Source organism: Pezoporus occidentalis, unplaced genomic scaffold, assembly GCF_034315485.1.
Source record: "Pezoporus occidentalis ecotype Australia unplaced genomic scaffold, CSIRO_AGI_Poc_V1 ctg121, whole genome shotgun sequence".
Lineage (NCBI taxonomy): Eukaryota > Metazoa > Chordata > Aves > Psittaciformes > Psittacidae > Pezoporus > Pezoporus occidentalis.
Window position 1 is genome coordinate 65,908 of NW_026913006.1, and position 27,534 is coordinate 93,441.

The window sequence follows — 27,534 nt, forward strand, 5'->3', positions numbered from 1 at the left end:
TTCTGTCTGAAATGTAGAGGAGTTGTAGTCTTCTCTCTGGAAATTTGGTTTGAAAGGCCCATAGGAAGCTGCCCTCAGTTTTCTCTTATCATCTCCTTTTAACACTGAGCTATCAAAGTTACATTTAGCATTACAGGGCAATGCAAATGTAACAGCAAAGATAAGAACATTGGTTTTGTCCTAAATAAATCAATGTATAAATAAAGTTTAAAGAAAACAATGATGCTTTCTTACAAAATTTTCTGCAAGCAAAGAAGGAGTTTTATGGTACTTGGAACATAATGAAGAATCCTTTAAAATGCATTAAACAGGCTCATTTTTCGAACATATGAAGTCAGCTGAATTCTGCAGTTGATAACAGTTTTAATACAAGTAAGTGGAAGTCATGGGTGAAGTAAACATACATTTACAAAATGACTGGATTTGGGTCAAGCCTGAGTGCCAACTGTATACAAATAGAACTGTATTGAAAACTTTTTCATCTTCGTAACATGTGCAAGCACACAAAGCCCTTCTGTAGAAGGTTATCACAAATCTAAAATCATTTACCCAATTACTTCAAGCTCAGACAACAATGTTCAAGTTTAACACAAGTTCTCTACTAAGTAAGGCCTCTGATGTTTTTCTGGGGTGGTTTTGAGTTTCTTTTTCTTGACTCATTTCACCCCTTTCTCATTAGAGAATGCAGAATCTCAAAGTCTGTGTTACAGAAATAAATACTTTGCAACTCCAGGAAACAGGTTTGCTGAGGCACATAATTAACTACTGTTAAGGAGCAGAATGCACATGGTAGCATTAATTTGACTCTGGATGCAGGAATGGTATCATATAAATATTTACCACATCCAGTCAGTATGATGTAAAAACAATTTCACATAGATTTGCTTTTTTTTTTGACTCTGCTGTAAAATGGTTTTGACTATAAATGTCAGTTTAGCTAGGTTAAGTCTTTAAAACGTATCATAGAATCATAGAATAGTCAGGGTTGGAAAGGACCTTAGGATCATCAAGTTCCAACCCTACTGCCAGGGGCAGGGACACCTCACACTAAACCATGTCACCCAAGGCTCTGCCCAACCTGGCCTTGAATACTGCCAGGGATGGAGCATTCACAACTTCCTTGGGCAACCCATTCCAGTGCCTCACCACTCTCACAGTAAAGAATATCCTTTGCATCTTACATATAAAGGCAATTCAGGTGTTTCCCAGACAGAAATACTTTCTTGAAACAAGTCCTTGAAACAAAAAAGAAAAAAGATTAATCTGTCTTCTCTTTCTTATATGTCTGTGTAAGCAAGTATGTCTAAATTTGAGGTGTTGACATGGTTCTGCTTAGTCCTTTAGAGGAACTGAATGCTCAGTAACTGAAACACTACTTACAAGCACAAAAGAGAAATGAAGGCAAGTAACAATCTGCTCTTAATTTGTGATACTGCAATCCATAGAAACGTGAATTCAAGTGTACCACCACAGAAACAAGCTAGACCACTGCGAGCAGAGGTTGTATCTAAACAAGCTTTCCACCCTCTATCAAATGGCTTCCACTCTGTTTGGTGTTTCAGGTCTGAAGACAGGCACACACACACAAATCATCATGCTCAATCTCCCTTAATCTCCCCTTTTCCATATTTTACACAATTATTTAGGAGGATAGCATAAGCTTGCTGCTCCCTTTTCTGCATAAATCCTCCCTTAGTCAGGAAAAAGATCAACACAGGAAAAATATTTTTGGCTACAATAAATGATGTATTGAATTAGCAAATCAGGCAGTCAGTATCATACAGAATTGAATATGGTCAAGAGATGTTTCAGGTATTTGCATATGCAGTTCTCAGCATGTGGGACTTTGGAGTCCATTTTGCAATTCATTAACATCATCCACATAAAGTTCTCAAAGCATTTTTAATTACATTAGTTCATAATTTCCCTAAAAGGCATGTTAACATTTTCCCTATTTTGCAAGTGCATTCAGAGCAGAACTTGCCCTACATAACTTGGGACCTACAACTGAGCTGGTAGCCTGAATATCTCTTCATATTCAAGATCTATGTCTATTCAACATAGGCCAAAGAGTTTAAGGCATAACTCATTTGGCCAAATGTAGACATAGTCTTTAGGAGAAGATAAATTCCCCATACTCCCACAGCAGTACTGGATAACTCTCCAAGAAGAAACAGAGCCTGTTGTGCAAACATCCATACCTGTTCAGATAAGAACCACTTCTATTCACATTCACATGCTGCATTGCTGCCATTATAACACAAGTAACATACACCCCTCTACCACAAACCTCTGATCTTTACATCTGAACCTTAACTGTCATGGTTTACTGGATTAAGATGGATGGTTGGTTTATGTATGCCAGCAGCTTGCCAGACAGCCTTTCCCACTTATTTGTTCACTTCTTTGTGCTCCTGTCATCCTTCTCCTCTTCTCTAAGTTGTTTTCAGGTGGGCAGCACTTACCAAGTGTCGCCCCTAGCTAAGCATTACTATGCAACCTAGCACAATTCTGATTCATTTTGGGGATCAGTGCATATTAACATAATGAAAACAAGTAGATACCAGTACTGAACAATCCTGCTTCAGCTAAAGAAAACAAGCTTTCACACCCAGGCAGGATTAGAAATTAGAACCTTTTCCTCTGCTCAAGCTCTCAAATATACGTAAACTGAGCCTGAAGAAAAATATATTATTTTTGTTAATGCTAGTTGGTATTAAAATTTAACTGTCCAGGTGCATAATATGCCTAGTTTTTATCTCTAAATCTATTCCCCTGGTCTGGGCCTTATGATGACCAGAAATAAATACTCCTGACAAACCTTGGAATCAATCTCTGCAAGAAAAAAAAAGTTACACAAATCATACTGTGTTTTTTAAATGAGCTATGATATTTCATCTTCACAGTACTATACATAACAATAGAGAAACGGTAGAGACAGTTAAACACTTACAGAAGGCAATTTGGACCTCATATTGAGCTGAATTACTTTGCAAGTAATTCTATCTCTCGTCACTTTGAAGATGACTACTTATCTTCATCCTTTATGCCAGGAATAAAAGCACTGCTCAATTAGCAGTCTCCAGTGAGGTGACCTAAATCTCCCTCCTTCTTTAACAGGGATTAACTTCTCTCTGTGTTAACAAGGATTTGCTGCGCTTCAGCAGTGTATGTTTTGTCATGTACCCTCCCCTCCCACATAGCAGGCCATGGAGGACTGCTAATCAAAGAAAATACAAGAACCATCTCTAAAATATACTATTGTTCAGTTAGAAAGTTGAGAAACATGTTACAGAATATATAGAATAGGGCAATACCTTTTGGCCACCAGCAGGAAACTGGAGCATTGCTTTACGTGAGCATGTAAATACAGATATTCATAAATTAAATACTTGCCACTGCATTTCTCTATTTAAAAACAAAGACACCAGACAAGGATTTAGGCTTTGAATCTTCTCGTTCTTTGCCTCAGAAAGCAATATAATAAAAAGCACTGTCCCTGTTATAGTGGTTTGTGAAATTAAAAAAAAAGGAAAAAAGAGAAATAAGAATACATGATATTTCTGAAATTGCATGATGATTTTATGTCTGGTTTTGGTGCTTTGAGCTCTTTTCTGTGTGGTGAGAAGGAAATGATTCCTTACAACTACAGTAATAAAAGCAGCTATTATACTCCTAGATTACTTTAATACTATAGTAACTCTAACACCTTAGCTAAGTATAGAGAAATAGAACTTACCTTAAAAATCAAATCCTTTTTCCCATAACGAAGCTCTTTCAGCTGGGCTTGGATCTTTTTTGACTGAAAATCAGGAATGCAAAATCAGGTTGTTGGGGTTTTTTGTTTTTTTTTAGATACTTACTTTTAAAGTCAGAAAAAAAGGTAGCCAGTTCTGAAAACAGCAGAAACTAGATCAGCTTTAAAATGCAGAAAAATAACCAAAACCAATGTCAACTGCTTTTCCAGGGTAGCAGGTATAAACCAGGCAAAAGTGCCAAGAGAAATGTAAAAGAACACTCACCTAAAGCACGTACATGAAATGATACTTCTGTGAATAACTATGTGGATTACACATTTTCAACATGAGATGTTATCAATACTTTCCTTGAAATGTAACTGAAGGCATCACCTTCGATCATCTTTTTCCAAGAGGGAAAAAGGTTCCATAGCATTAAGCATGTTCTTTGTAATGACCAGGAATTTCCATGTGGTACCCAAAAGAACTAGGTTCTCAGTCTGTGACCCTGTGCTCCAAAACAGGCATAGTTACACTGATTTATATCCGTTTAGGATGATATTTATTTTAAATACTGTCACATTTATCCTTAAACAATTTAAAGTAATGATTTATACATTATTGTATTTATTTATACACAACAACATAGAAATGGGGCTTTTTAATATTGCACCAAACTATCCAAGGAGCATTATTTCACCCTTTATCTACAAATCCTTCCAAAGTAATATTACTTTTTTAAACAAAATCCAGAGTCTCAACTGATATTCAGTACATTTATTAGTTAATGCCAAATATTTAGAGCTCCTTGGAATGGATTAGAAGTCCGTTTACTGAAATAGCAGATCCATAAACATAATATATTACAGATGATAGTATATCTTTCATAAACAAACTGAATCTTTTGGGAAGATTTTATGTCTTTCCAACTGGTGCAGCCAAATTCAGTGACAGGCTTCTGGGATGGATGAACGAATTTAAAGGTAAAATTTTAGAACCCACTTCAAGTAGTTAAGGAGGAATGCCATATGGGTTATCACATTCTGTAAGATATAAAAAAAATAGCTAAGATAAGCTCAGTTCAGTTCTTTCTTCTGTAACTATATTTGCTGTTATTTCATCTACAGAGCCATCTAGAATTCATCTACAGTGCAACTAGAAGTGTCCTCTGGCCTGGACTTGGACCATATGATCAGTAGACCTATGGAATATATTCCACTTGCACACAGACCACTTAGAAAACCTTAACCAACTTAAATTGTTGCATGAGTTGTGCTTAAGAAAATATACAGTTTCTGTTACACAGCCTGATGGCTGTTCTATAGTGGCTATAGTGGGATCTAACAGTTACAATTAAGGTATCACTCATTTGGTCAATCACAAACCTGTGATGAAATTAAGAGTTACAGAGCTAACTGCATTTAGTGTGTAATTTAAGTTTAGACTCAAAAGCCCGCATATGACCTGTCATTCTTTGTGATAAAATTTGGTTGGTTTGGGGGTTTTCTGACACCTTTTAGCGCAGTCAGTGGGATAAGATCCTCATAAAAACCTGGGCGATATCAAACTTTAAACCAAAGCATGTGGGAGCATTTCCTAGAACATACCCCTTTCTGTGTTCTGGGAAGCCTGAGGTTTGCACCACCCTCTCCAGGGCTCTGAATTCTCAGAGAAGCAAACCCAGCCCTGTCAACTGTGCAGGAACACAGGCATGCTCTCATCTATGCAACTGGACAAAAAGGAATCACAGGGCTCATTACAACTGTCTGCATGCAGCCCCAGAGAGCAGAACAAAGCAGGAGCTTCCTGGTAGGCAAATCTATCCATGAAGGCTATTTGATCTAATAACTAGAAGGATACTGATTTCACAGGATTGTTACACATGGTGACTATACTACTTAATTAAATAGCAGAAAATACACTGTGTTTCTCTGGCTGACACCACCTAACTGGCAAAACAACAAGAGGAGGATGCTCCTGCAGTAACTTTGCTGGTTCTAATGGCACTAACCTGCTTAAAAGTGACAAACTTGCTGGGATGATTCATAACCTGAGATTCTGAAAGTTTAAAATACACTCACAATCCACTGCCCTGAGTGTTAGTTAGCTTAGGTTTATTTTGCTGAAATTCTCTGACAGCCAGACTTGTCAGACTACAATAAATTTAATTTGAGGCTTTGCCCTTAGATTTGACAACATTTATGCAGCAAATATGACAGACATAATCAGGGAAAAGATCTTCAAGTTAATCACCAAACACTGAAGACATTATGCAACTAGGAAAAACAAACTTCAAAAAAGGGATAAACAAAAGCTATGTTGCACACGCTGATTTTTTAAGTAGTAAACAAGGGAAGGAAGAATGTTTGTATTCATATACTGTGGCATGTTTGAAAGCAACAATGGTGGGATAGGAAGACAACATAGATTTTGAGGAGCTACAAAAAAATACCCCAAAACCCTGTTATTTCCTACGACTGAGGATTGCTAAGTAACCATGGTTGCAGATATTCAGTTAGGCCAAATAGCTAATATAACTAGAAATCACTATTTTGACCTCATAGCATTGACCTCTGAGTTAAAAGGTAGAGCTTTTAATGCAGAAAACACGTTCAAGCATCATTATGAAAATTTTACCCAAGAAGCAAAGTGTTACGTTTGCATTTCATTCCAGCGACGTTACAGAAATTACAGATGCAAAAACCGTAACTAAAGTAATGTAAATGAGTAAACCAGATTCGTATACAGTAATACCCTCTTTCATGAAAAGTTAAATAGCTAAAGGGACTGCTCGCATGAATGCACTCACTGGTAGATTTATGTATTAGCAAAAAAAAAAGGGCTTTTTTATCACAGACTGTCTTTACTAGCTTGCTCCTCAGTAGAGAGAAAATTTCTTTCCCTCTTTTTCATACAGTGACCCTTTCTCCTTGAAGTAATGAAACATTATAGTAATCTATAATAATAAATCTTTCCTGTCTCTTCATTAATTTCAAAAGACATTTAGCTTTTCCTGTCTTAGTCTAGGCATGGAGAGCAGTGAAAGGAAATGAGGTTTATATATGTTATAGGTGTATAATATACATCGACAGAGCTATATATACTTTTCATTAGCATCCCCAGATATTATTTTATTTGTCTAAAACTTGAGTTTGCAGCTTGCTAACACATTTCAGTTTCTTCTAGTGAAGTCACAGAAATGAACTGAGATAAGAGCACTTTAGGAATGCTCACCACATATTCAGAATCTATAATCTATACTAATACCTCAGTACAAAAGACTTTGATGCAAACTTCTTTTGAGTATGTTAGATTTAGAATATAGAAGAAACTTACTTACTTCTTCTGCATGAATACCACAAAGCTTGTTTCCTGATAAGAGCTTGGTTTTGAGGCTTTTGTTCTAAGAGGGAAAAAAAAATACAGTTTTATTACTGAGAGTTACTGAAATATTAAGGGACCAGTAAAACATACTGGTTTTATTTTATACATGGATAACACCTTCCAGTCCCCAGCAGACACAAATAAGATATATGTATCCTGGCACAGTGTCCTCTCTTACAGGATTCTATGATTCTATAACTTTGCATTAAACGCTGCTTTCAGGGGAACAGCACTGCACATAGAAACCTAGCAATGTAGCAACTGAAGCAATTTAGATTGGATACATTGAGGTAAAAAAAGGAAAGAAAAATCCCTCTAGTTCTTTCCCGGTGTCAACTACATAGCTCAATATAATTTTCAGTAAATCATTATAGCAACTGAGTAATAGGGCCAAGATCTCACCACTTGACCTTGATCAAATTCATGGGGTCTTTCTGCTAAATACCTGATAGCATTTTTCCAACTCAACATGATTTTTCATGTAGGAGTTTTAACTGTACTTCTTCTCATTTTCAGGAAAAAGAATAAACCCTGATAAAATGAGTTTTCAATAGTCTGGTAATTCTTCCTGCACTCCTCAATCATATTGAATAATTGACAGTGACATGTAAAGACTTCTCTGCAGTGAGAATATCTATCAAAACTGTTCAGAAACATGAGTATTCAATAAGCAGATCTTCAAGTGCTGGTCATAATATGCTGAACACTAAAAGGAAATTAAAAGAACACCAAAACCAACCTCTCTCATATGCTACACTGCATTTCGGGAATGAGTAGTTATTATTGAATAGCAGTAACTTTCTTGAACATTCTGCATGAGAACAAGCTAGCATTAGAGAAAAAACAGGTCATTCCACCCAGCTCAAATTGAGGTCCACATCCCACTGAAACTCTGGAAGTTTTATTTCCAAAATTAAAAGCTTGGAGGTTTTCTTGGGAAAAAAAAAAACAACTTTTCTTATGAAAGCAAATGCAAAGAAACTAAAATTCCATTGAAGCCTCCTTTGCACAATTCCAAAATAAAGATACATCAAAATAAAAATAACATCTTTTCAGACGTTTCACTGTCACTACCTATTGTGCACCAATACACACCTATTGTGCACCAATACACACTGCTGCAGAAACAATAAATCTTTTCCAGCTGTTTGACACAGATACCCACAGTTCTTAATGCAGCAGAAAAGAATTGGGATGTTACTTTGAGGCAACCCAGATTCTGCCTCACAAAATATGATTTACAAAGGCCTGTTTGTGGAGAGAGAAGAAATACTGCTCTACTAAGTTTCACACTCTTACTTTTTGTTCTTCATTTGAAAATGATGTTGTAGCTCATCACAGAGCAGCACCTTATCATACTAACCACTGTAGAAATACAGAACATGACAACTGGCTCTGCACAAAGGGGATTAAGTAGCAGATACAAGATGAACAGAGATATATCAAACAGAAACCAGAGATGAAGCACACCCAACACATCTGTTGCTCACCAGGGGTACATCTAAAAGAGCTCTGTTGTACTGTGATCACACAGTAGATGAGACCGGTTTCACATAAAAGATCAGCATCACCTCTTGGGATGATGGCCAAACACTTGTGCCAAAGGCACTTTTGCATTAAGGAACCATACTTAATTAACTCAGGAAGTCTTGTTTTGACTAACTAGCTTAAGTATTCTCCAGTCCCCCTAAAGCCTGGTGATGGTTGGCTTAGGTAACAGACTCTGTTCATATTTCAGATCTAAAGTAAGAATGACCTGCAATCCTTACATTTTTTTACTCATTTATCTTCCTTTTGCGAAGCCTAAACTGCTATAAGAAATAGTTCTATTGGTACATTAACAAGTAACTTCTACATGTGCTATTTTGAGAATACCCTGCAGCAACCAGAACACAAAGAACTGAATTCCTACCATCTCAACAGGACATAAATTTAGTAGACAGTTGTCACAATTTCCACATTTTGTGCCAAAGTAGCCTGGAAAAGAATATAATTGAAAGAATTTGTTCAGAATCAAAACTTGATGAAAGTATTGTAAATTAGGGGATGGACTGCATTTTGGAGGTTTAAGAGGATTCACCAATTCTGTTTCATTATCTGTGCAGTCTATCAGCAACAAAAGAAAAAACAGAGTTACCAGAATGCAGGCAAAATAATAATGATTTAATTAATTTGCACTTAATAATGTGATAAATGAGAGCAAGCATCAAAGATTACAGTTATCAAGAGCACAGTAAGCAGGAGCTTGTCAGAGGTAGATGACAACTTCTTGCTTACAATTTGAGTGATTTAATGTTATTTTAAAAATCACGTCAGTGTTAAAAATAGCTTTGCATCCTGATTATTAGTGGTAATTTTCTATAGCAGAATGCTGAGTATACCAGTATAAACACGTGAAGTGTCAGAGCCTGGTTTGACGGGAATTCTTAGTTAAATGTGGCAAAATGAATTCTGATCAGATATATATTCTGTAAGTTTGATAGAAAGGGACTATTCAAAATCAGATCAATCCATCAATGAAATTTTTAAGTTATAAACGCTTACTGAGTCACAACAGAACTTCTGACTTTAAAGTTTTACATAAGGGTTCAAGATGATGCTTCCTATTATCCTACTAAGTATCCTTCAATGAACAACAACAAAGAAGTTAAACTAAACAGAATTTTACACAGTTTTTATTACACCTATTTCATTTCTTGATAAGTACTTCGATGGAAAAGAACTTTACATTTCAAGTTTAAAAAATAAAAAAGTATGAAAGTTTAACAAATGAGTTAAGTATCTGTAAACATGTTTTTAATAGCCTCTTCTAAAATTATACAGCATAATTATTTTAAATAGACATGGCCTTTTAGGTTTAGAGAACGGATACTATTATATTCAAAATAAATAGGTATTTTAATTTATTTTACTATCTTAGAAAGCTTATAGCACAAACTGTTAGCTGGAGTGTTTGCATGCAATCATAATATTCAGCCAAGTAACTGCAGTAGCTAACTCTGAATTTATTAATTCTTTTAGCTTGTTTTGTACCAGTAGTTTCAGTGCATCCCTAAATTCAGGTGCAGAAAACTGCTGTCAGCAGTTGCCACATCTGCAAGAAACCTGTTGTCTCTTTCCATGCAGTCAATTCTTATTGTCCTGGTACCTGCACTCAAGAAATATACCACACCGAAGTACAGTGTCTATTCTGTGTCCTCAAAAACCATGAGAACTCTCAGTGACAGCTAGTCAGATTTGTTAACATATTCCCCATAGAGCTTCCATATTGAAAATAAAAAGCTTTTTTCCTCATTCCTAAATAGATATTTCAGTCAGTCCCTGGGCAGTTGTTGTTTTTTTTTTTTTTCTCCTTATACTGAAATAACATTCTCATCTTTTGTTTGGGTTCCAGATTTATTCTGCTATTACTTTCAATACGTGAGACCAGGCTTAACAGAAGCTGAATTCATTCTATGAACACTGACAGTAACCCTACATTTAGGCTGCCTAAAGATCTCCCACAAAAGCACATAGAAGAAGCTGTAGCATCATAGCTGCTTTGCCATCATGCCTTTGGAACCCGCAAGAAAAAACCCCAACAAACAACCATGCTTGCTGGCTAGAGGCATATATATTCCTTTATATTCCCAACTGTGGAAAATAATCCCTCCGTTTCTATCATTTACTCTCCTGAATCAAAGGCCAGCAGCCAGCACCCATGTTATTACAAAAGGAGCAATCCCTAACATGCTGGACTGAGCACGTCACCTCTCCAGAGAAGGGGGAGAGAAGGAAGTAAAATACAGAGGACTGTCACTACCTTCACATTCCTAGAAAACAAGAGCCATGATGCCAGAGGTCCTTTCTTTCCACGTTGTTAAATAATTTTACTGACGTTTGGCTCAGTAAAATTGAGGTCTCTTTCCCTCTCCTATCTCTTTCTCTCTACAGTATCAATGGATAATGGCTGAAAGGCGTGAAAGAAGGTGTTTTAGTGAGTTGGGTTTTCTTTTTTTTTTATTCCCATCTCCCTGTCACAAAACTCAGAAAGACTTAGAAAGAAAAGCACAAAGTATAAACTTGAAAACTCAACAGAATCACTTTTACAGTTGCAGTTTTAGTTCTTTCTTTCTCTGCAAACTCATTTTATTAAAATCATTAGTTACATAGCTACCTTGTATTTTTTGGAATATCCTTTTTTAATTTAGCATATACAGTAAGTACCTTATGAGGCAAGAGTCACAGTTTATAGGCATTAAGTGTGACAAACTATCCCTGCATTCCGTTTAAAGGGGGTTATCATCACTGTAAATCTGAAGTTATGGGGATTAATGTTTAATTGATGTATCATATATTCTCTAATGGGAAGGTCAGATTATGCCACAATGTAAAAGGCATAAATTTTCAGATGCGATTTCTTGAGGTTAAGTTACCTTGACCTCTGGCCACACAGATGAGTGCTTTAATACTCTTATGTTTATGTTTCATAATGAGAAACACCAGTATTTTAAAACAGCATCAGATGTCAACCCATGATGAACAAACTATATAATGTACAAACAACAGTACATAACAAGTTTGTTTGCCTGCTAGTCTTTGAAAAGCACGAGGACACAAGGTATGTTCAAGGAAAGAAAATCACTTTCTCAGAAAATTATTCCCAGCAACCAACTTCAATTCACACATTTATCTGAGGTCTGACAGAGGTTGTTTGTTGTATACAACATAAATCTGGCTCTGCCTCCCCTTGATGAATAGCACAAACCCTACTATGAGGAGCCCCTGCTCATTACAGGCACATTTCTCTCTTATGGGCATCGTATTAAAAACAAAAAGAAAAAGTGAAGAGTAAAAAAACCAAGAACAAGAAAACCTTGAACTTGCTTATCAGAAGTGTCAGGGCCAATTGCCAAGATGAACTGTTTTCCATCTCCTGTTAAACCAAAGTGGTTCACTGCACCTTTAGGAGGGAAACGAGAAGGCAGTAACAGACCAAAATCAAATATCTGGAGTTATCTGATATCACCATGTATTGGTATCCATTTTGCTCTGGATATTAGCTTTGTACTTCATGATGATGAAAAATGTTTTTAGCCGCATGAAACAGTGACGGCTTTAATGCCAGCAGGGTTGGCTCAGCCCTTCATCTTTGTGGGACAGGTAAATTGAGTTTCCTGCACTCTACTATGTGAGGTTTTTCAGATAAGACCTGAAGAACTGCAGTTCTACTTTCTTTATGATCAGTGAAGACACTGTGTTTTTTAATAGGAGCTTCCTTAGATATTCTTGAGGATGTTTTGAGTCTTTTTTCCCCCAGATTTTCAGTGGTCAAGTGTGCCAAACAGCTGAAGGACTGTGTCCCACCAATGTATTTTAGTGCTGATGCACATATGAACTGCACGCTTTTCACATCTGTCTGGATCTAAACTCAGAAAGCACAATTGTCCTTCCAGCTCTGAATTTCTGGGAAAAGCCCACTTTCACCATAGAAGCTGCTATTTTTAGTTCTGAATTACAGGTAGTCCAGATGAGCTGAAGGAGTTGATAGACAAAACACTAAAATATTGTATCTGAGATTTTAGCTAGAATTTTGTGGTGGGTGCCACAGGACACAGGTACAAGTATTTAGATACACACTAACTCCATGAATTTAGAAGTAACAATGCAATTTTCTAGTGAACTGAGTAGACTCCTGTTGTTTGGCTGAGAAGTGCTGTGTTCACGACTTCTTCCAAACATTAATCTGGAAGCACGCATTGAAAAGAAAGGGCAGAGTCAGAAATATCGCTAAGCACATGGAGCTTCCTCCCGAGAAAAACAGGTTTTGCTGGTTTCCCCTTGTCTTTGTGCGTATATATGACAGTTAAGCACAGCAATAGCCTAAGTCGATATGAAGGTCTCTGCCCTAGCAAATAAGCGATTCCTTATGTATGAGACACAGCATGGCCTGCGGTTGTGTCCCATATAATCCCATGGTGTATAACTGAAATTCAACACCACTTTCTTCTGTCAGTGCTTTATCAGTTAATCAGCACTTGCCAGATGACATTGCTAATTCGTGCACCACTGCTATTCAAGTCCTGACAAGTTTGTTGCAGGTGGCCTCTGTTATCCCTGTGCATCACCTCCAAACCTCTCCATTAAGGAAGTTTTGTTTGGTCTGCACTCATGAAGCAGCATGAGGCTGAAGACATCTTTTAGCCGTCAATATAACTGTGGTTTGTTCCATCATAAAACAGTTGCTTTTATGCATTGCATAAAACAATGACAGCAGAATGTTAAATGAATCAGAGTAAGGAGATGTAGAATAACAATAATATAAAGTATGCATTTTGAGTATTTGTTTTTTTTCCCCCAATCTCTATTTCTTTCTCTAAATTGAAACTTGAGATGGTAAATATATATATATATTTAAAGTCACAACAAGCTGATACATTGCAGCACGTTGGATTGGATTAATTATACACTGTAAATTCTTAGTCATGTCATTCCCACCTGATCATGTAAAAAACCCTGGAAGTATAATACAGAAAAAAAAACCACAGGACATGTTGAGATTTGATTCCACCCAAACTGTGGAAGGCAGCAGGGTGTAAAAAGGAGACTGCTTAACACTCATAGGGAAACAAAAGTTCAGAGGCAGCCAGAAATCTTTCTATAGCTAAAAAACCATATTTCATCACTGGCTTCTCGACAAAAGCTCATCCCTACAAAAGTGTTTTAAGTGGGATTTGTGTCTCTAAAGCACAAATCGTTGATAGCTTGCATTGAAAATGTTTAATATTAAGGTTTAATGACTTAATAGGAAGGTTTAATTCCCAGGCTAGTTGCCATCGGGATTAGCATTTGCATGACAATTACCTAGATAGCTAGTTGCAGACCAAACCCCATAGATAACTGGCTCTTCCACATTCAGAACACAGGCAAGCACAGGAATATCAAGACTGGCATGAAACCATTCTCTCCTACCCAGGATGAAGTATTTAAGTTCTCTTCAAAGGCAGCTGGATTTAAGATGTCCTCCACCCTTGCTAGTCATCAACAAACCATTAGTATTCTGAACAGGATTAAAGAACCTCTGCTGCGGTTTATAACATTTTTACAGAATGATTTAAGATGCTGATTTTTTCCATCACAGTCTTTTATATTAAAAAGATCTAAGGAATCAGGTCACTTTAGGGCTCAATCTTTCATGACTGTTATTAGAAATACTTGTGCTCTGAATTCAAGAGAAATTCATAACACAGTTCGTCAGGCACCAGCTATCTGGCAGCCTCTGGGACTAACTTTTTCCAATAAAAATGTGTTTGAAAAGCTCATTAAAGTTCTGATCAAATACCTTAATTTTAGTAATTATTACGATATTTAATTACTATTTTCACAACATTTAAAGATGTGGGGTTTGTTTTTCATCCCTTTTATCCTGGGTTTTGAATTGTGTGTCTTGAAGTCACAGCAGGTTTTGCTCTACAGCATTCATCTAAGGTGAGATATATTTCTTGCCTAATCCTCGCAGTTAGAAGCACTGGAGAGATATGCTAACCCAGAACACTGCAATTCATTCATGGAGAACAGTTATTTGGGAGCTAGCCTCATTCCTTCTCTTTGCAGGTGGAATTTAGTCTTCACTATGACCTGTAAAGCAGCTTGCCTCTTCCTGCTGTCATCTTCATGTACCAATAAAATTAAAATAAAAAGAAAACAAAAGGCAGATTATAGCATACTGATACTTCTCTAATGCCTGGGAACTTGCTTCACTTCCTTAATCCAAGGCTTTACTTTTCACTGAAATTGGGCAACTTTTCACACTTGTACCCAAGCCTTCACACATGCATCTGAATATTAATATTCTGTCAGAGTTTGCAAATATATATCCACAGAACAAAAAAAATGTTTTAGAAAAAAAAGAACATTCCTGAATGACCATTACTGTTTACAGGGTTCAGATACTATATCAAATGTTGGTACATGCAATCTTTCCTATGCATAATTTAAATAGTTCAATGGGGAAAAAAATTCTCTCAAACTCCCAGCACTCAGGAACAGTGGATTCACAGCAGTGAATCAGTGTACTGGACCAAGGGTTAATTTTTTCCAGGTTGTTTTTCTTTTGGATTGAAAGAGGTCAGGGCCATTTATTTTCCTTATCTCTGAGTCAAGATAGCTCCGGATGAGAAAATGATACACAAAAATATTTACTGGACTGATTTACTTTGCAATTACAGCTTTCCAGTCATTTCAACAGGACTTTGTTATGGGAAAGCAAATGCCATTTCCAAATCTTTCTGTGTCAGCTATTCTAATTAAAAACATAGCAACATATTAAATACAGCATCCCATTTTAGAAAATTTACATCTGAATTGAGGTTAATTGCCTACGCCACGCAGGATTATGTAGAGAAGAAATGTGGCAATTCTTTGATCTTTCCCTTTAGTAGAGGTGGCTGAGTGTCCCGGGGATGGTTTGTGGCACCACTAAAACAGAACACCTCATAAGGTAGATGTAAGCCTGAAGCTCCTACTTTTCATTTGTTCAGCAGTTGTGAACAGAATGGTGAAAAGCAGCTGATGATCCTGCAAAAGAAAAAGCCCTCAGTGAGAGCTCTAGGTGACAGAAATGAGAAGAGCATGCCGAATGCAACCAAACACGTAGATAACAATAATCTAAACATAAAACACATTTCTGACTCTGAAAAACACAATCTGCTCTATCAGCAGAGGAGTGAAGGGTCATACTTGTTACAGTGTGTTCTACAACTTCGCTTTTCCTGCTGTACCATCAGCAGGGGAAGAAATGCTGCATTAAATATATTTTAGATTCAGAATTGTCAACATCTGTCTTAAAAATAAACGGGACATTTATAAAAAGAGAAGGGCAGGAGATGACTAAGGAAGACATTTATGCTGCTCTCTGTGTAGTCATATCACTCAGGTTCAATTTAACATTAATAGGCTCTGTCTCCAGAATTCTCTCAGTAGCAGTGCACTGAATATTCGCTGTTACAAAACTTTTCACCAATATATCTAATTTTAAAATTGGTTTTGCAAGTATCATCTACAGACATCAAATACACATCATCTGTTTTGAAAGAGTTACTACAGTATCTTTCAATCAGGAGATCAAGATCTATGAGGCAGAGAGAAACATATTTCCATCATGCTGTGCTTGTTCAATACACTGAGAGGTAAGTACCTACATAACAGGTACTAGATAATACCCTCTTCTTGTCTCTGTCCCCACTTACATGGAGTACAGAGTGATTTTCACAAGTATACTAACTTTCATGTTACGCTATTTCAGCACTTTCTAAATTATTATTTTTTATTAAAAATTCAATACAGGCACTACCTCTGGTGCTACAAGGTTTGAAAGGTGTCGAGACCTCTGTGAGTAGAGTTTCTATCAGAAGGCAATGCAATGATGGCTCCGTCTTTGGAACAGATGAAGTAGAAATGAGGTTGCTTTCTCTTGTAGCTTGATAAACAGATCATGGTAGCAATTTACCACAGTCAGCATATGCATAGCAAAACCATAAGCCACATCTATGTATTTTCAAAACATCAGGAGTATCCTAAATACCATCCACTGGCCTACTATGTCAGGTGCAGGCAGCAACACAAGCTCTACCTATAACTGAAGCTGGCAAGACATGAGTTGTCTTCAGCCTTGATGTGGCCTGACTGCAACAGCCAGTTAATTGAGTCATTAACACAGTTTCTTCAGGAATTACTGACCTACCCATTTACCTTTTTTATGCCAGTATCACTCATCTTGGGAAAGGAGGAGGAAAGGAGCGTATCTTAAACAAAGCTAGTTTTCCATGTTATTGAAAAGTGTTTCCGCCTATTGAAGCTTAGTACAGGAATATAAGATGCAGACACCTTGTACTTTACCACATTTAAGCTAACTAAATATTTTCAGAAACAAAAAAAACAACAAACTAATAAATAGTATTTTGGTGAAAAACTGAAGTTAAAGACCATCATACAAAAAGTTGAAGACAACATTCCTTAGTACTTACAAGAAAGCCTAATCAATCAAGAGGACATGGGACAACCTTATTCTAAGAACATGTGGAATAGAAGGTGATCTGCCTGTTCATCTGTTTATTAATTCCTATTTCTGACAGGAATATCTTCTTTTCATTAATGATGCCATGAATATGACTTGAGTCAGTATCTCAGAGTCAATGGTATCTCAGCCCCATCAGTGATACTTGGGGCCATGCCCTAAATCAGTAACAATTTAATATTACAGAAGAAACATTTTGTTAGTAGTTTTTAGAAGTACTATATGATATAGCAATGTTCTTTGAAATTATTCCCACAAAACAGATTTCTCTGTAGATAAACTACCACATTTTTTCACCTTGATGACTTGATTCAGTATTGATGTTCTGCAAAGCACAAAGGGAATTTGTTGATCATTTACCTCATATAATTAAACAATAGAGGTTATACTATGTAACTGTGAAATTACACAGACCACAATTCTGAATTATATTTAGAAGGACAAAGCCCCAAATATTTGAAGTATCAAAGCACACATCTTTACTGTTATCTCCTGGCATCCTGCTTTTGTGCACATTCCAAATGCCATCTATCACTGATAATGTTCTCTGAATAGCTGTACTGATGTGCAAGCATCAAAAAGTAATTTGCCTCAATGTGCCAGGGCCATTTACTGTATTTAAATGTTAAAAAAAAATGTTATGTTATTTTTTATTAACTTCCCTTTTGGTTCGGCAAGAAAACAAGTTTCAGACTGCTTGATACCAAAGCTTCCTCTAAACCTATTTTCATAAATTAGGTCATAATCAATTCAGTTCAAGTTACTATTAGCACCATAAATCAGAACCTCAGCCATGAGTCCAGCTATTTTGCCATCTTAGCATGTGGAATTAGCATTCTGAAATGAGCATCTTGCCTTTCTTTGCCCTACTTTCACCTTCCCAAAGCAGAGGATAAATGGCAGAATCCATTTCATTTTGATCTATTTTAACTGTCCCTTGATCATCTTTAGACAAGTCTTGATAAGACCAAGAGCCTTACATTTTTAGAAAATGTTCAAAATAAAAATACAGCATTCCAGTCAGTCTACTAGACTAGCTTTACTTTGGTAACATTAAGTTTAAATGTACACACTGCATAGTTACACTATAGTGTACACTATAGTTACACTGCAAACGGTGTAATATAGCAAGAATTAGCACAGGAGTGGTTTGCAGATGGAAATTTTCTGTAAGTTTGTTTTCCCTTATTTTAATCATTGTAAAACAAACAAACAAAAAAGCAGTATCAACTGTCAATATGTTATCAATCACAACTGTATCTAACTCAAAATAGTATTTATAAAATATGCTTAGCTGTGTTTTCTGTAGCTTAAGAGCAGTCAACAGACATTGGCAAGGTATTTTTAGGATTGGAAACATGCTTTATGAGGAACAAACTTGCCATTTTCTAGATTTATGATCTTGTTATTTTGCTAGCTAGAATATAAGCATATTAATCATAATAGCAATTATTTTTATATTGATTTACATAAACCTTCAGAGTACCTTTCATGCTAAAAATAGAAACAAAAAAAAAAAATCTGTGGAATAAGAAAGAGATCACTCTCCAGTTTTCCCATCTCAGCATCAAAGCTGACAAAATATTCAGAGGACTATGAATGTGCATAAGAAACATTTATGTTCCCGCTTGAGATTATCATGATGCAAAAGATTTTGCTGAATGTGGCAACTGATGTATAAAATTATATTAGAACTAATGCCTGTTTGCACTTTCCTGATTCCTTCCAGATTCAGAACTGAGACAGTAAAACACTACATGCTGATTGACTGGAAAAATTTAAGACAGTTATGAATCTGGAGAACTACCACAAATGCTTTAAAAACCTCATCTGGTTAGGACTGATACCTTGCAGATCCCTAATTAAAAAGAGTCCCAAGAAAGACTAGCAAAACCAGAAGAGAAACCAGGAAAACCAGAAGCCACTCAGCCAGTCTATCCTTGGAGGACTGGATCAGTATGTGCAATGTCAGTAATAAGTTGAACACATCCCCCCACTCACAGACAGCAGTGCTGGCTAACCACAGGGACACACTGACATAATAAGTGATGCCAAAGCTATGTATAAAACAACACAAATATGTAAGGCAAAAGGAGGAGAGGGGAAGTAATTAAGAAGACTATGCATGAGGTCAATCATTCCTGTGTAGAGCCTTGAATTCACAAACACAGAAATTTCTATGCAGCTGCATGAAATTCATGACTCAGGCTGAAATTTCATCTCAGGCAGCTGGCGCATGCAGCTATAACCATGGAGAGCATTGTTGTAGCCTTCCCCCAACAGCAAAGGCTTCACAATCCTAAAGGAGTCTGTTAGCTGAATAAAGTACTAGGAAATACAGCAAAGAAAAATAAATGACAAATACACATTATTTATCCATACACTACTTTAAGAAAATCCATGCCTGCACACACAAGTAAAAGATACAAATGATACCGCTTCTACAAAGGCAGGGAGGGGTAAATGATGTAGAACAGCCGAATTCTGTTTACTGTTCCCATAATGGGAAAAGGCTTACACAGAAAGCAAAAGGCCAAGTGTGTCAAATATGTGCTCATTAAGTGTATATTCTGGAGTGAAATGAAAACAGCAAAACAAGCTAGTAAGAGCCTAGAAAAAACAATAAGCACAAAAACAGTGCAGGAGATGATGCATATTTTCTTCAATACAGGTCCAAGCAGCTGCTGTAGTCAGGTAGCTTAACTGAAATTACTTACTGAATTACACTGATTTAATGCTAAGCAAGTGTTACACAACAGGTCTTACTGTGGTTGGTGGTTTTCACCATCATATAAAATGCAAGTTGCATTACATTATAACCACACAGGTAAATACTTCAAATACATATATATTTGTTCATCTTCTCTCTCTGCTCTCTAGTCTCTCAAGCCACAATATTAAAACCTCATAGGACTAATATGGTGCTTCTGGCCAGGCTCAGCACCAGGGGTGCTCCAAGCCTGGAATTTTTGCTACTTTAGGGTCATGGAAGGAAAAGTTTAGAAGCTGTAATCCTCTTTATGAAAGTTATTGCACTTTGCACAAAATACATGAAGACAGTACCCACAAAAATGTGTGCAGGATTTTTTCATCATCCTCCCATCCCTTTTTTTTTTATTCAACAGCTCTTTATATTTCAATACCTATTAGATTTTTACTTTTTAATTTTGTTGAAAGTAAGTCTTAATAGGTTTGGACAGGAAAGCAAATTTGACAGTCAGCAGATTTCACATTAATACTTGTCTTGGAAAAGAAAGGGTGTAAAAATGTAATTCACCCAATCTGATGATATCAAATAGAATATTGGTCTGTCAGCCATAGGAAAGCAATCTAAGTAATGCATCTGCCCAGCAAATTTAATAACTTTTATGCTCATATACTTCTCAGAACTATCTTAGAGCTCTGGCTCCAGGTCACAGAGGGTGTACTTCTGCTGAACGCTTCTTAAAGCTACAGCTGACTACACATACTGTTCAAAAGTGGCACGTTTTATGTCACTACTTCTGAACACAGCTGGATTTTCAGAGGAGCAATCTTTTCATAATCTTACTGCTCCAACAGCTGAATGTCTTGGAATCTGTAATTATTTCTCAAAAGCCAAACCTCACATCACTCCTAAAGCTGTGCCTTTCCAAATTCCTACAAGTTCAGGATTTAAATTCACAGATTCATAGACTAATAATTCTGGAAATTATAAGTAAGTATGCCTGGCATGCCAGGCAGGTATGTGGTCCTATCCCCTGTTGTGATATTTAACACATGTGATGCTAGCTCATTTTGCTTAATTTAAGAATTGGTTCTACTCATTGTTCTTCAGAATAACAGATTAAACATACAAATAAGGTATATAGCAAGTAAGAAAAGGGCAATCCAAGCCACAGAAAAATCAGCATCTTGATTAGGGACTAGTGAAGAATAGCCAACCAAGCTGTCATGGCCCACACTGCAGCAAAGGCATTCATCACAGAGGTGATGCTCATACCACAGCTCAAACAGATGAGACTCAGCAAACACTTCAGGGATCCTGATGCAAAGGTCAGCAGATTAAACTAACTGTCCCGCTACTTCACAAACTTCTGGTGGGACCTCAAGAGGCCTGAACTGCCTCTGCTGAGGCCTGAAAGTAGAAGAGGTATACAGCTGCAGAGGTGATTAGTTGGTTATTAAAATTATCAGAAGCACTGGTAAACAGGAGGTTAATGCTTTTACTCAAAACTAATATGCATCCATTGAACAGCTACAGGATATCAATTTCATGCCTGAGTGCTAATATTTCCTTGTTCTAGTTAAGCTCATCTTCTGGCAAAGGAAGGAGAAGATTCTAACTCTCAGGTTCTGGATCTTCACTTCTTTTCTCCTGAGACTTAAAATGCATCAGCATAAAATCTAAAGTTTAAACGCTAAGCACCTTGCATTGGCCAAACCAAATACACAAAATCTCACAACTGTAACACAGCAAGAAAAGATTTTTTTTATAAAAGAACAAATTATGCTGTAGGGAATTCAGGGAGGGAAAAAAAAAGCCACCAAAAGAAAGTCCTTTATATTTAATCTGCCTACTGACTGCATGCAGCAATAAAAAAAAAGACATTTACAGCATAGCAAGCATTTGATTCAATACCAATGATACACAGGAGTTACCTCAGAAACCTGATGGGGATCATCTGGCCACTGTGACTACTGAAGCAATGCAGCAGCATATGAGCAGAGGCCAACTCAACACCCATCTACTCCTATTGTTCATTTGGGCCAAACTGAAGGCACAACTAGCCATCAAACAGGGCATGATCACATTGCTCCTGGGAATTTTGTTCTACACAACTCTTACTATATCCAATATCCATTTTTTTGCTGTCCACATACATAATTTTAAATGGAAAGCAGCTTCTTATCAGTAATCAACCAGATGATGCTCCTAGGGCTGGAGCACCTCTGCTCTGGAGACAAGCTGAGGGAGCTGGGCTTGTTCAGCCTTGAGAAGAGAAGGCTCCAGGGAGACCTTAGAGCAGCTTCCAGTGACTAAAGGGGCTGACAAGAAATCTGCAGAGGGGCTTTTGACAAGGGCCTGTAAGGACAGGACAAGGGGTAATGGCTTTAACCTGACAGAGGGGAGACTGAGATGAGCTCTTAGGCAGAAGTTCTTCCCTGTGAGGGTGGTGAGGCACTGGCACAGGTTGCCCAGAGAAGCTGTGGCTGCTCCATCCCTGGCAGTGTTCAAGGCCAGGCTGGGTGGAGCTTGGAGCAACCTGTTCTAGTGGAAGGTGTCCCTGCCCATGGCAGGGGGTTGGAACTGGATGAGCTTTAAGATCACTTCCAACCCAAACCAGTCTGGGATTCTTTGAAACTGGAAATGAACAAAAAATAATCCTAGCACCTGCATCCTCATTTTCCTCACAATTTTTTTTTACCATCTTGCTTTGACCTTTAAAATACAAGTAAACAGCTCAAAAGAACACACACCCAGACCAAAGGAAGTTATTAATGACTGTTCTGCTTCTCAGGAAGATGCTTTAATTTTTGCACTAAAATATGGGCCCTGGCATAAAATCCTTTGTGTTTAAAGGTTCTTGCAGAGTACCAGCTCTTCACTGTCAAAATTAAGGATGGCAGGCTGATATGATTTTAAGAAAAACTAAATGGATAAAGTAATACTTGAGACAATTGCTAAGGCTAATTCAGAAAATGTGGATTTTCTAGCTCAGTGCTACACTGAAGGACTTAAAATTTAAGATCAAATCATCTTCTTCAGCAAATGAGCAAAACTGCACTGAAAGAAACTGAAAAATAACCTCACATAAGGACCAAAACTTCTGCCAGAAACAGAATAACTTGAGAATGACATGGGAAGGTTTGAAGTTTTTATACAAGAAATAAGATCAGCAAATTGATACAAGCAAAAGTTTCCTAGGCATATCCAGAGAAACTGAGCCATTAGTTTTCAGTGGATCAACTGCTGGCATCATGGTACTTTTAACCTGTTTTTTAGCTTTATGTTATATTCTTGTACACACATAAACACATACCAGAATCTATAGGTAAAGGGTGGTTTTGACTTAAAAGTACAGAAAAATACTTCCATACAAATATATGCGCAAATACGCATGCACGTGATCAGGAAGTGGACACCTGACACAGGATTAAATTTATAGTCTGAAATTTAATAACTATTTTACATTATAAGAAAGTAATCACAATACATAAAAGACAGCACAGCTTGTGGATGAACCATATGAATCTTTTACACAACAGTTCTTTTTAATCCATGCAGACCTTTCCTGAGTACATGTAGCTATTTGATAAAATTCTACTTAGATTCTTACTCACAAAAGAAAACTGAGATAAGACAACACCTTCCAGAATACTTAAGGAGCACCTGCTTGATTAAACCCTTATAATTTCACTTAGAAACATTTCCACATCTATTAAACTCTGGTTTAAAAAGTTTACAAGACAGAGATCATTAAAAAAGGCAGTAATTCATGTATTAATGTGATTGTTCTTTCAAGCATTTTTGGTTGTAAAAACCATAAAATTAAGTTCTGAAGAACAGAAGATTCATGCCATGGGAAGGCTTTTATAGGTAAACTTGACAAATGGGCCAAATCATTGGGACAGATATGGCAAAGCCACTTGGAAGTAATCTAATGAAATCAGTACTTCTGAATTATAGCATAGCTATAAAACCAGCTTTCTTAATATCAATACAGTACTTACACAACAACTAAATACAATCAATGCAACTCACCTTAAGTATTATGCCAAAAATTATGACAAGTCGATTGATCTACTTAATATTTCCTTCTCCAGTAACATCTGCAGCCCCAAATATTGTTGAACAGTGTTCAAAATGAGCATGGAAGAGAAGACTGAGATGCTTAAGATGTTACTGGCGAACAGAAAACTGCAATTTTGGCCCAGAACAGCACAATCTCTACTAAATTTAAGTATGAAGTTGACTGGACATAGAGGGTGAACGATTTCCTATCACGTAGTGAACTGCTGCAGTGATTTTATAGGAAGAGGCCAGTCAAATTTGACTTTTTTGTTTGTGCTGCCCTGCACAATAAAGGTTTTTACATTTTTAAGGCAAGCAGCTCCCTAGAAAGGCTGAGCTATTCCTTAGGAAAAATTCTACATCAGTACTTGAGTTGAACAAATTTGAATACCCCTCCTAAGACTGCTGATCTTTTCTTTGCAGGAACAAAGACGTCTGCATTTGAGAATAGTCCAGGTTTTCAAGCTTAAATAGATCCGAAGTATGTGAGAATCAGTTCTTTTTGCTGTCAAGAAGAAAGTTGCATGTGCTTCTAGTTCTTTTATAACAACATGGAGGGGTCACAACTGAACAGCTTGAATAGACAGCTCAGGTCATAAGATGACTCACAACTTAGGAATTTCATGTGAGGCTCTTTTCTAGAATAATTTAACATGAATTTCAGTTAAGTATTTTTTATTATCTTTTTATCCTCTTTGAATCTCTACACATAATTAGAATTATCATTCCAAATATTGTATCTAGTTGATCGAATTACAGCTAGAGGATAATGAGTCTCAAGAGAGGACTCTAATCTTTATAAAGACACAGGCTATCAACCTGCAGTTGAAAACTACTTCACCATATAAAGCGGACATATTCCAGCTACATCTCCTGATTAAAATTAAAAAGTACACGACAGTAGTAGTCAATTTGAACCTCTGAATGGCAGAAAATATTAAAAAAAAACACTTTCTGGTCCCACTGCACTTAGCAAGTAAACATCTGCATTAAACCCCATGATCCTAAAGAAAACGCGAACACCCCAAGCCTTCTCCCTGGAACTTAATGGAAGTTTTGTATGATGTACTGTAATATGGTCAATCTGGGGCTTCCTAGTCTTTTTTCTCTACATTCTTATTGACTATCATGGAAATCTAGTTATGACTATGACAGCCATGTCCCTGCCAACTAATGCAGTCGTTTGAGCTTCACAATTGCTAGAGAGATCTCAGCCCAGAACAGGAGCAATCCAGGTGCAGTACAACTTTATCAAGCAACTTCTTCACTTAATAAGCAAAGTTTATTTTATGTCTCATACTTTTATCAACCGTTGTGGCTATATATTAAGCACATACAGTGTTTTCAGAAGCAAAGAATACCTGACACTGAATATGGATGACTCAGAGCTTCTCAGGAGCAGTCTCTTTTTTGATCTTTTAAGAGACAAACACCAGTAATTGAATAGCATTATTTGTAATGACGAAATCAACAGCTCACCTTCTCTTTCTTTATGAACCACGGAAAGATGATTGTTAAGCACTCTTTTATTATTTCATCTAAGGATAAAAATCAATAGTGGCAACAGCTTGAAGTTAGTGATTTACTTTTTTTTCTTTTTCCTTTTAACCACATCTATCACTGTTACTTCGTTTTTAGTGGTCTTTCCACTGTGGAATTTTAACATCTTGGAACTAAAAGCAAATTTTTCCACTTGTCTGCATAACATGAATAAATAAGTTCAGCACTTTTCCTGTTTAGCAAAACTTATGCTAGCTTCAGGGAAAGTTTTCCATTAATTATAAAATTTTATCTATGCTTCAAGTTCTTTGAAGCTTGGCTCTGATCACGCCACCTTGCTCCTGAAATCTTTCAAGCTGGAAAACACTGATTTGGATAACACAGAGTTTCACAGAACTCTCTGTACAAGTTCAAAGATCAAAGATTTTAATTAGGTTTCATGCTGCCCCTGTTACCTGGTATGAAGCTGCAACAGATGTCCTTGAGAGTTGTGTGAAGGGCAGAATACAGTTCTAAACTTCACTATTCAAGATGATCTCTTATACTTCATATTTTGCTGCCTTTTTGAAATAAGATGTAGTGAAGGAGCTAGTAGTTTTGCTTCCATAAAAATAAGATGCCTCCCTTTTTCCAAACACATAGAAAATCTGATCTTTGAAATGCTCATTGAAGTTTACATTAGACACCACCACATTATGTCGCATCAATATCCAAGAGCACTAATTACCAGTAGCAAGTTCCTATGAAAGGAAATGAAGCCACAGAATGGAAATTACTCTCTCTTTTCGCCATGGATGATATTTTATTACAAATGACAATTGGAAAAGACTAAGCTTCAGGGATAAAAAGCCCATTACAGAGATTTGAGACTAGATGAGTTAGAAAAATAAATAATTCAGACCTATCTCAAATTATTTTACTTATCGAAGGAGGACTTCAGAAATAAGAATTTAATAGTGCCCTGGGAAGCATGGGGAAACTGAGTCATGAGGTCAGTATGACTTCAGCAAGATTGCAAAGAACACTGCTGTGATTTTCAACACTGCAGTCAATTGAAATGATGACAGACAAAGAATATTGGGCAAAATCCAAGAAGACGGTTTAGTCTAAATTTAGACAGTTTAGGGTAAGTACAGGATGAAAAGATAGCCTTAATAGGTATATATTTGATTTTTAATCTTCACATTTATTAAGGATACATTTAACCTAAATATTCTTATTTGAACATCTCCTTCACTTTCTAGGAACTCATGGATGTGAATCTTTAAACCCTGGATCAGGATGTAAAAAAATGAATGAATACTCCAAAATTTGGCAGTCCACAGGAGAGCCATTATATTCCATTAATTACTGCTCTGATTCCAATTATCATTCAACTGAGAAAATATGTCCCAAGCTCTTTAGTCTAACAAGGTCAGGAAAAAAACTTTAAAAAACAAAAGCTCATTTTAACATTCCCTACAGTTGCTACTCTATCACTATATCTCACTGACAATCTTGATGCAGAAGGATTTGTTGTCTCTATGATCTCATATGCTGTCCCCTAAGAGCCATTTTCAACTGATTAAACAGCTTTTCATATAATCATACACTGGTTTGGGCTGGAAGGGACCTTAAAGCTCATCCAGTTGAAACCCCCTGACACAGGCAGGGACACCTTCCATTAGACCATGTCCAACCTGGCCTTGAACACTGCCAGGGATGGAGCAGGCACAGCTTCTCAGGCCAAGCTATGCCACAATATGGTGTCTGAAGCTGCTCCTGCAGTCTTTCTGTTCTTTCACCTTTTCCTGGGCAATGCCTCCACCTCTGACACTTGTAGATGTTTTCTGACTGTAGAACCAATGCACCACCCAAAGAGGGAACAGGACTACACTCAATTTTCTTCTCAGGGGGGATGGGATATTATACTTAGTTAAAAAAAGTCTGTTTCATCTGCAGAATAATGAGAATGAAGGACTACAATGTCCTCCTTTACAGAACAGTATCCGCATACAGTCTCAAAGCCTTAAAATTTTATTTCTGCTTTACTAAGGGTGGTTTCCTCATGTTTTTTTTTTCCCCACCACAATTCAATGCAATTC

General features: G+C 36.9%; 1 protein-coding gene across 1 annotated transcript in view; it reads right to left on the reverse strand.

Annotated features, from left to right (window-relative positions):
* LUZP2 (leucine zipper protein 2) overlaps nucleotides 1–27,534 on the reverse strand; it is a 180,920-nt gene that overhangs the window by 51,152 nt on the left and 102,234 nt on the right. Inside the window, exons 6-7 of the mRNA XM_062607235.1 lie at nucleotides 7,078–7,140; nucleotides 3,740–3,802 (exon numbers count right to left, since the gene is read on the reverse strand). Coding sequence (XP_062463219.1) covers nucleotides 3,740–3,802; nucleotides 7,078–7,140 — 126 coding nt within the window. The remainder of the gene's footprint in view (nucleotides 1–3,739; nucleotides 3,803–7,077; nucleotides 7,141–27,534) is intronic.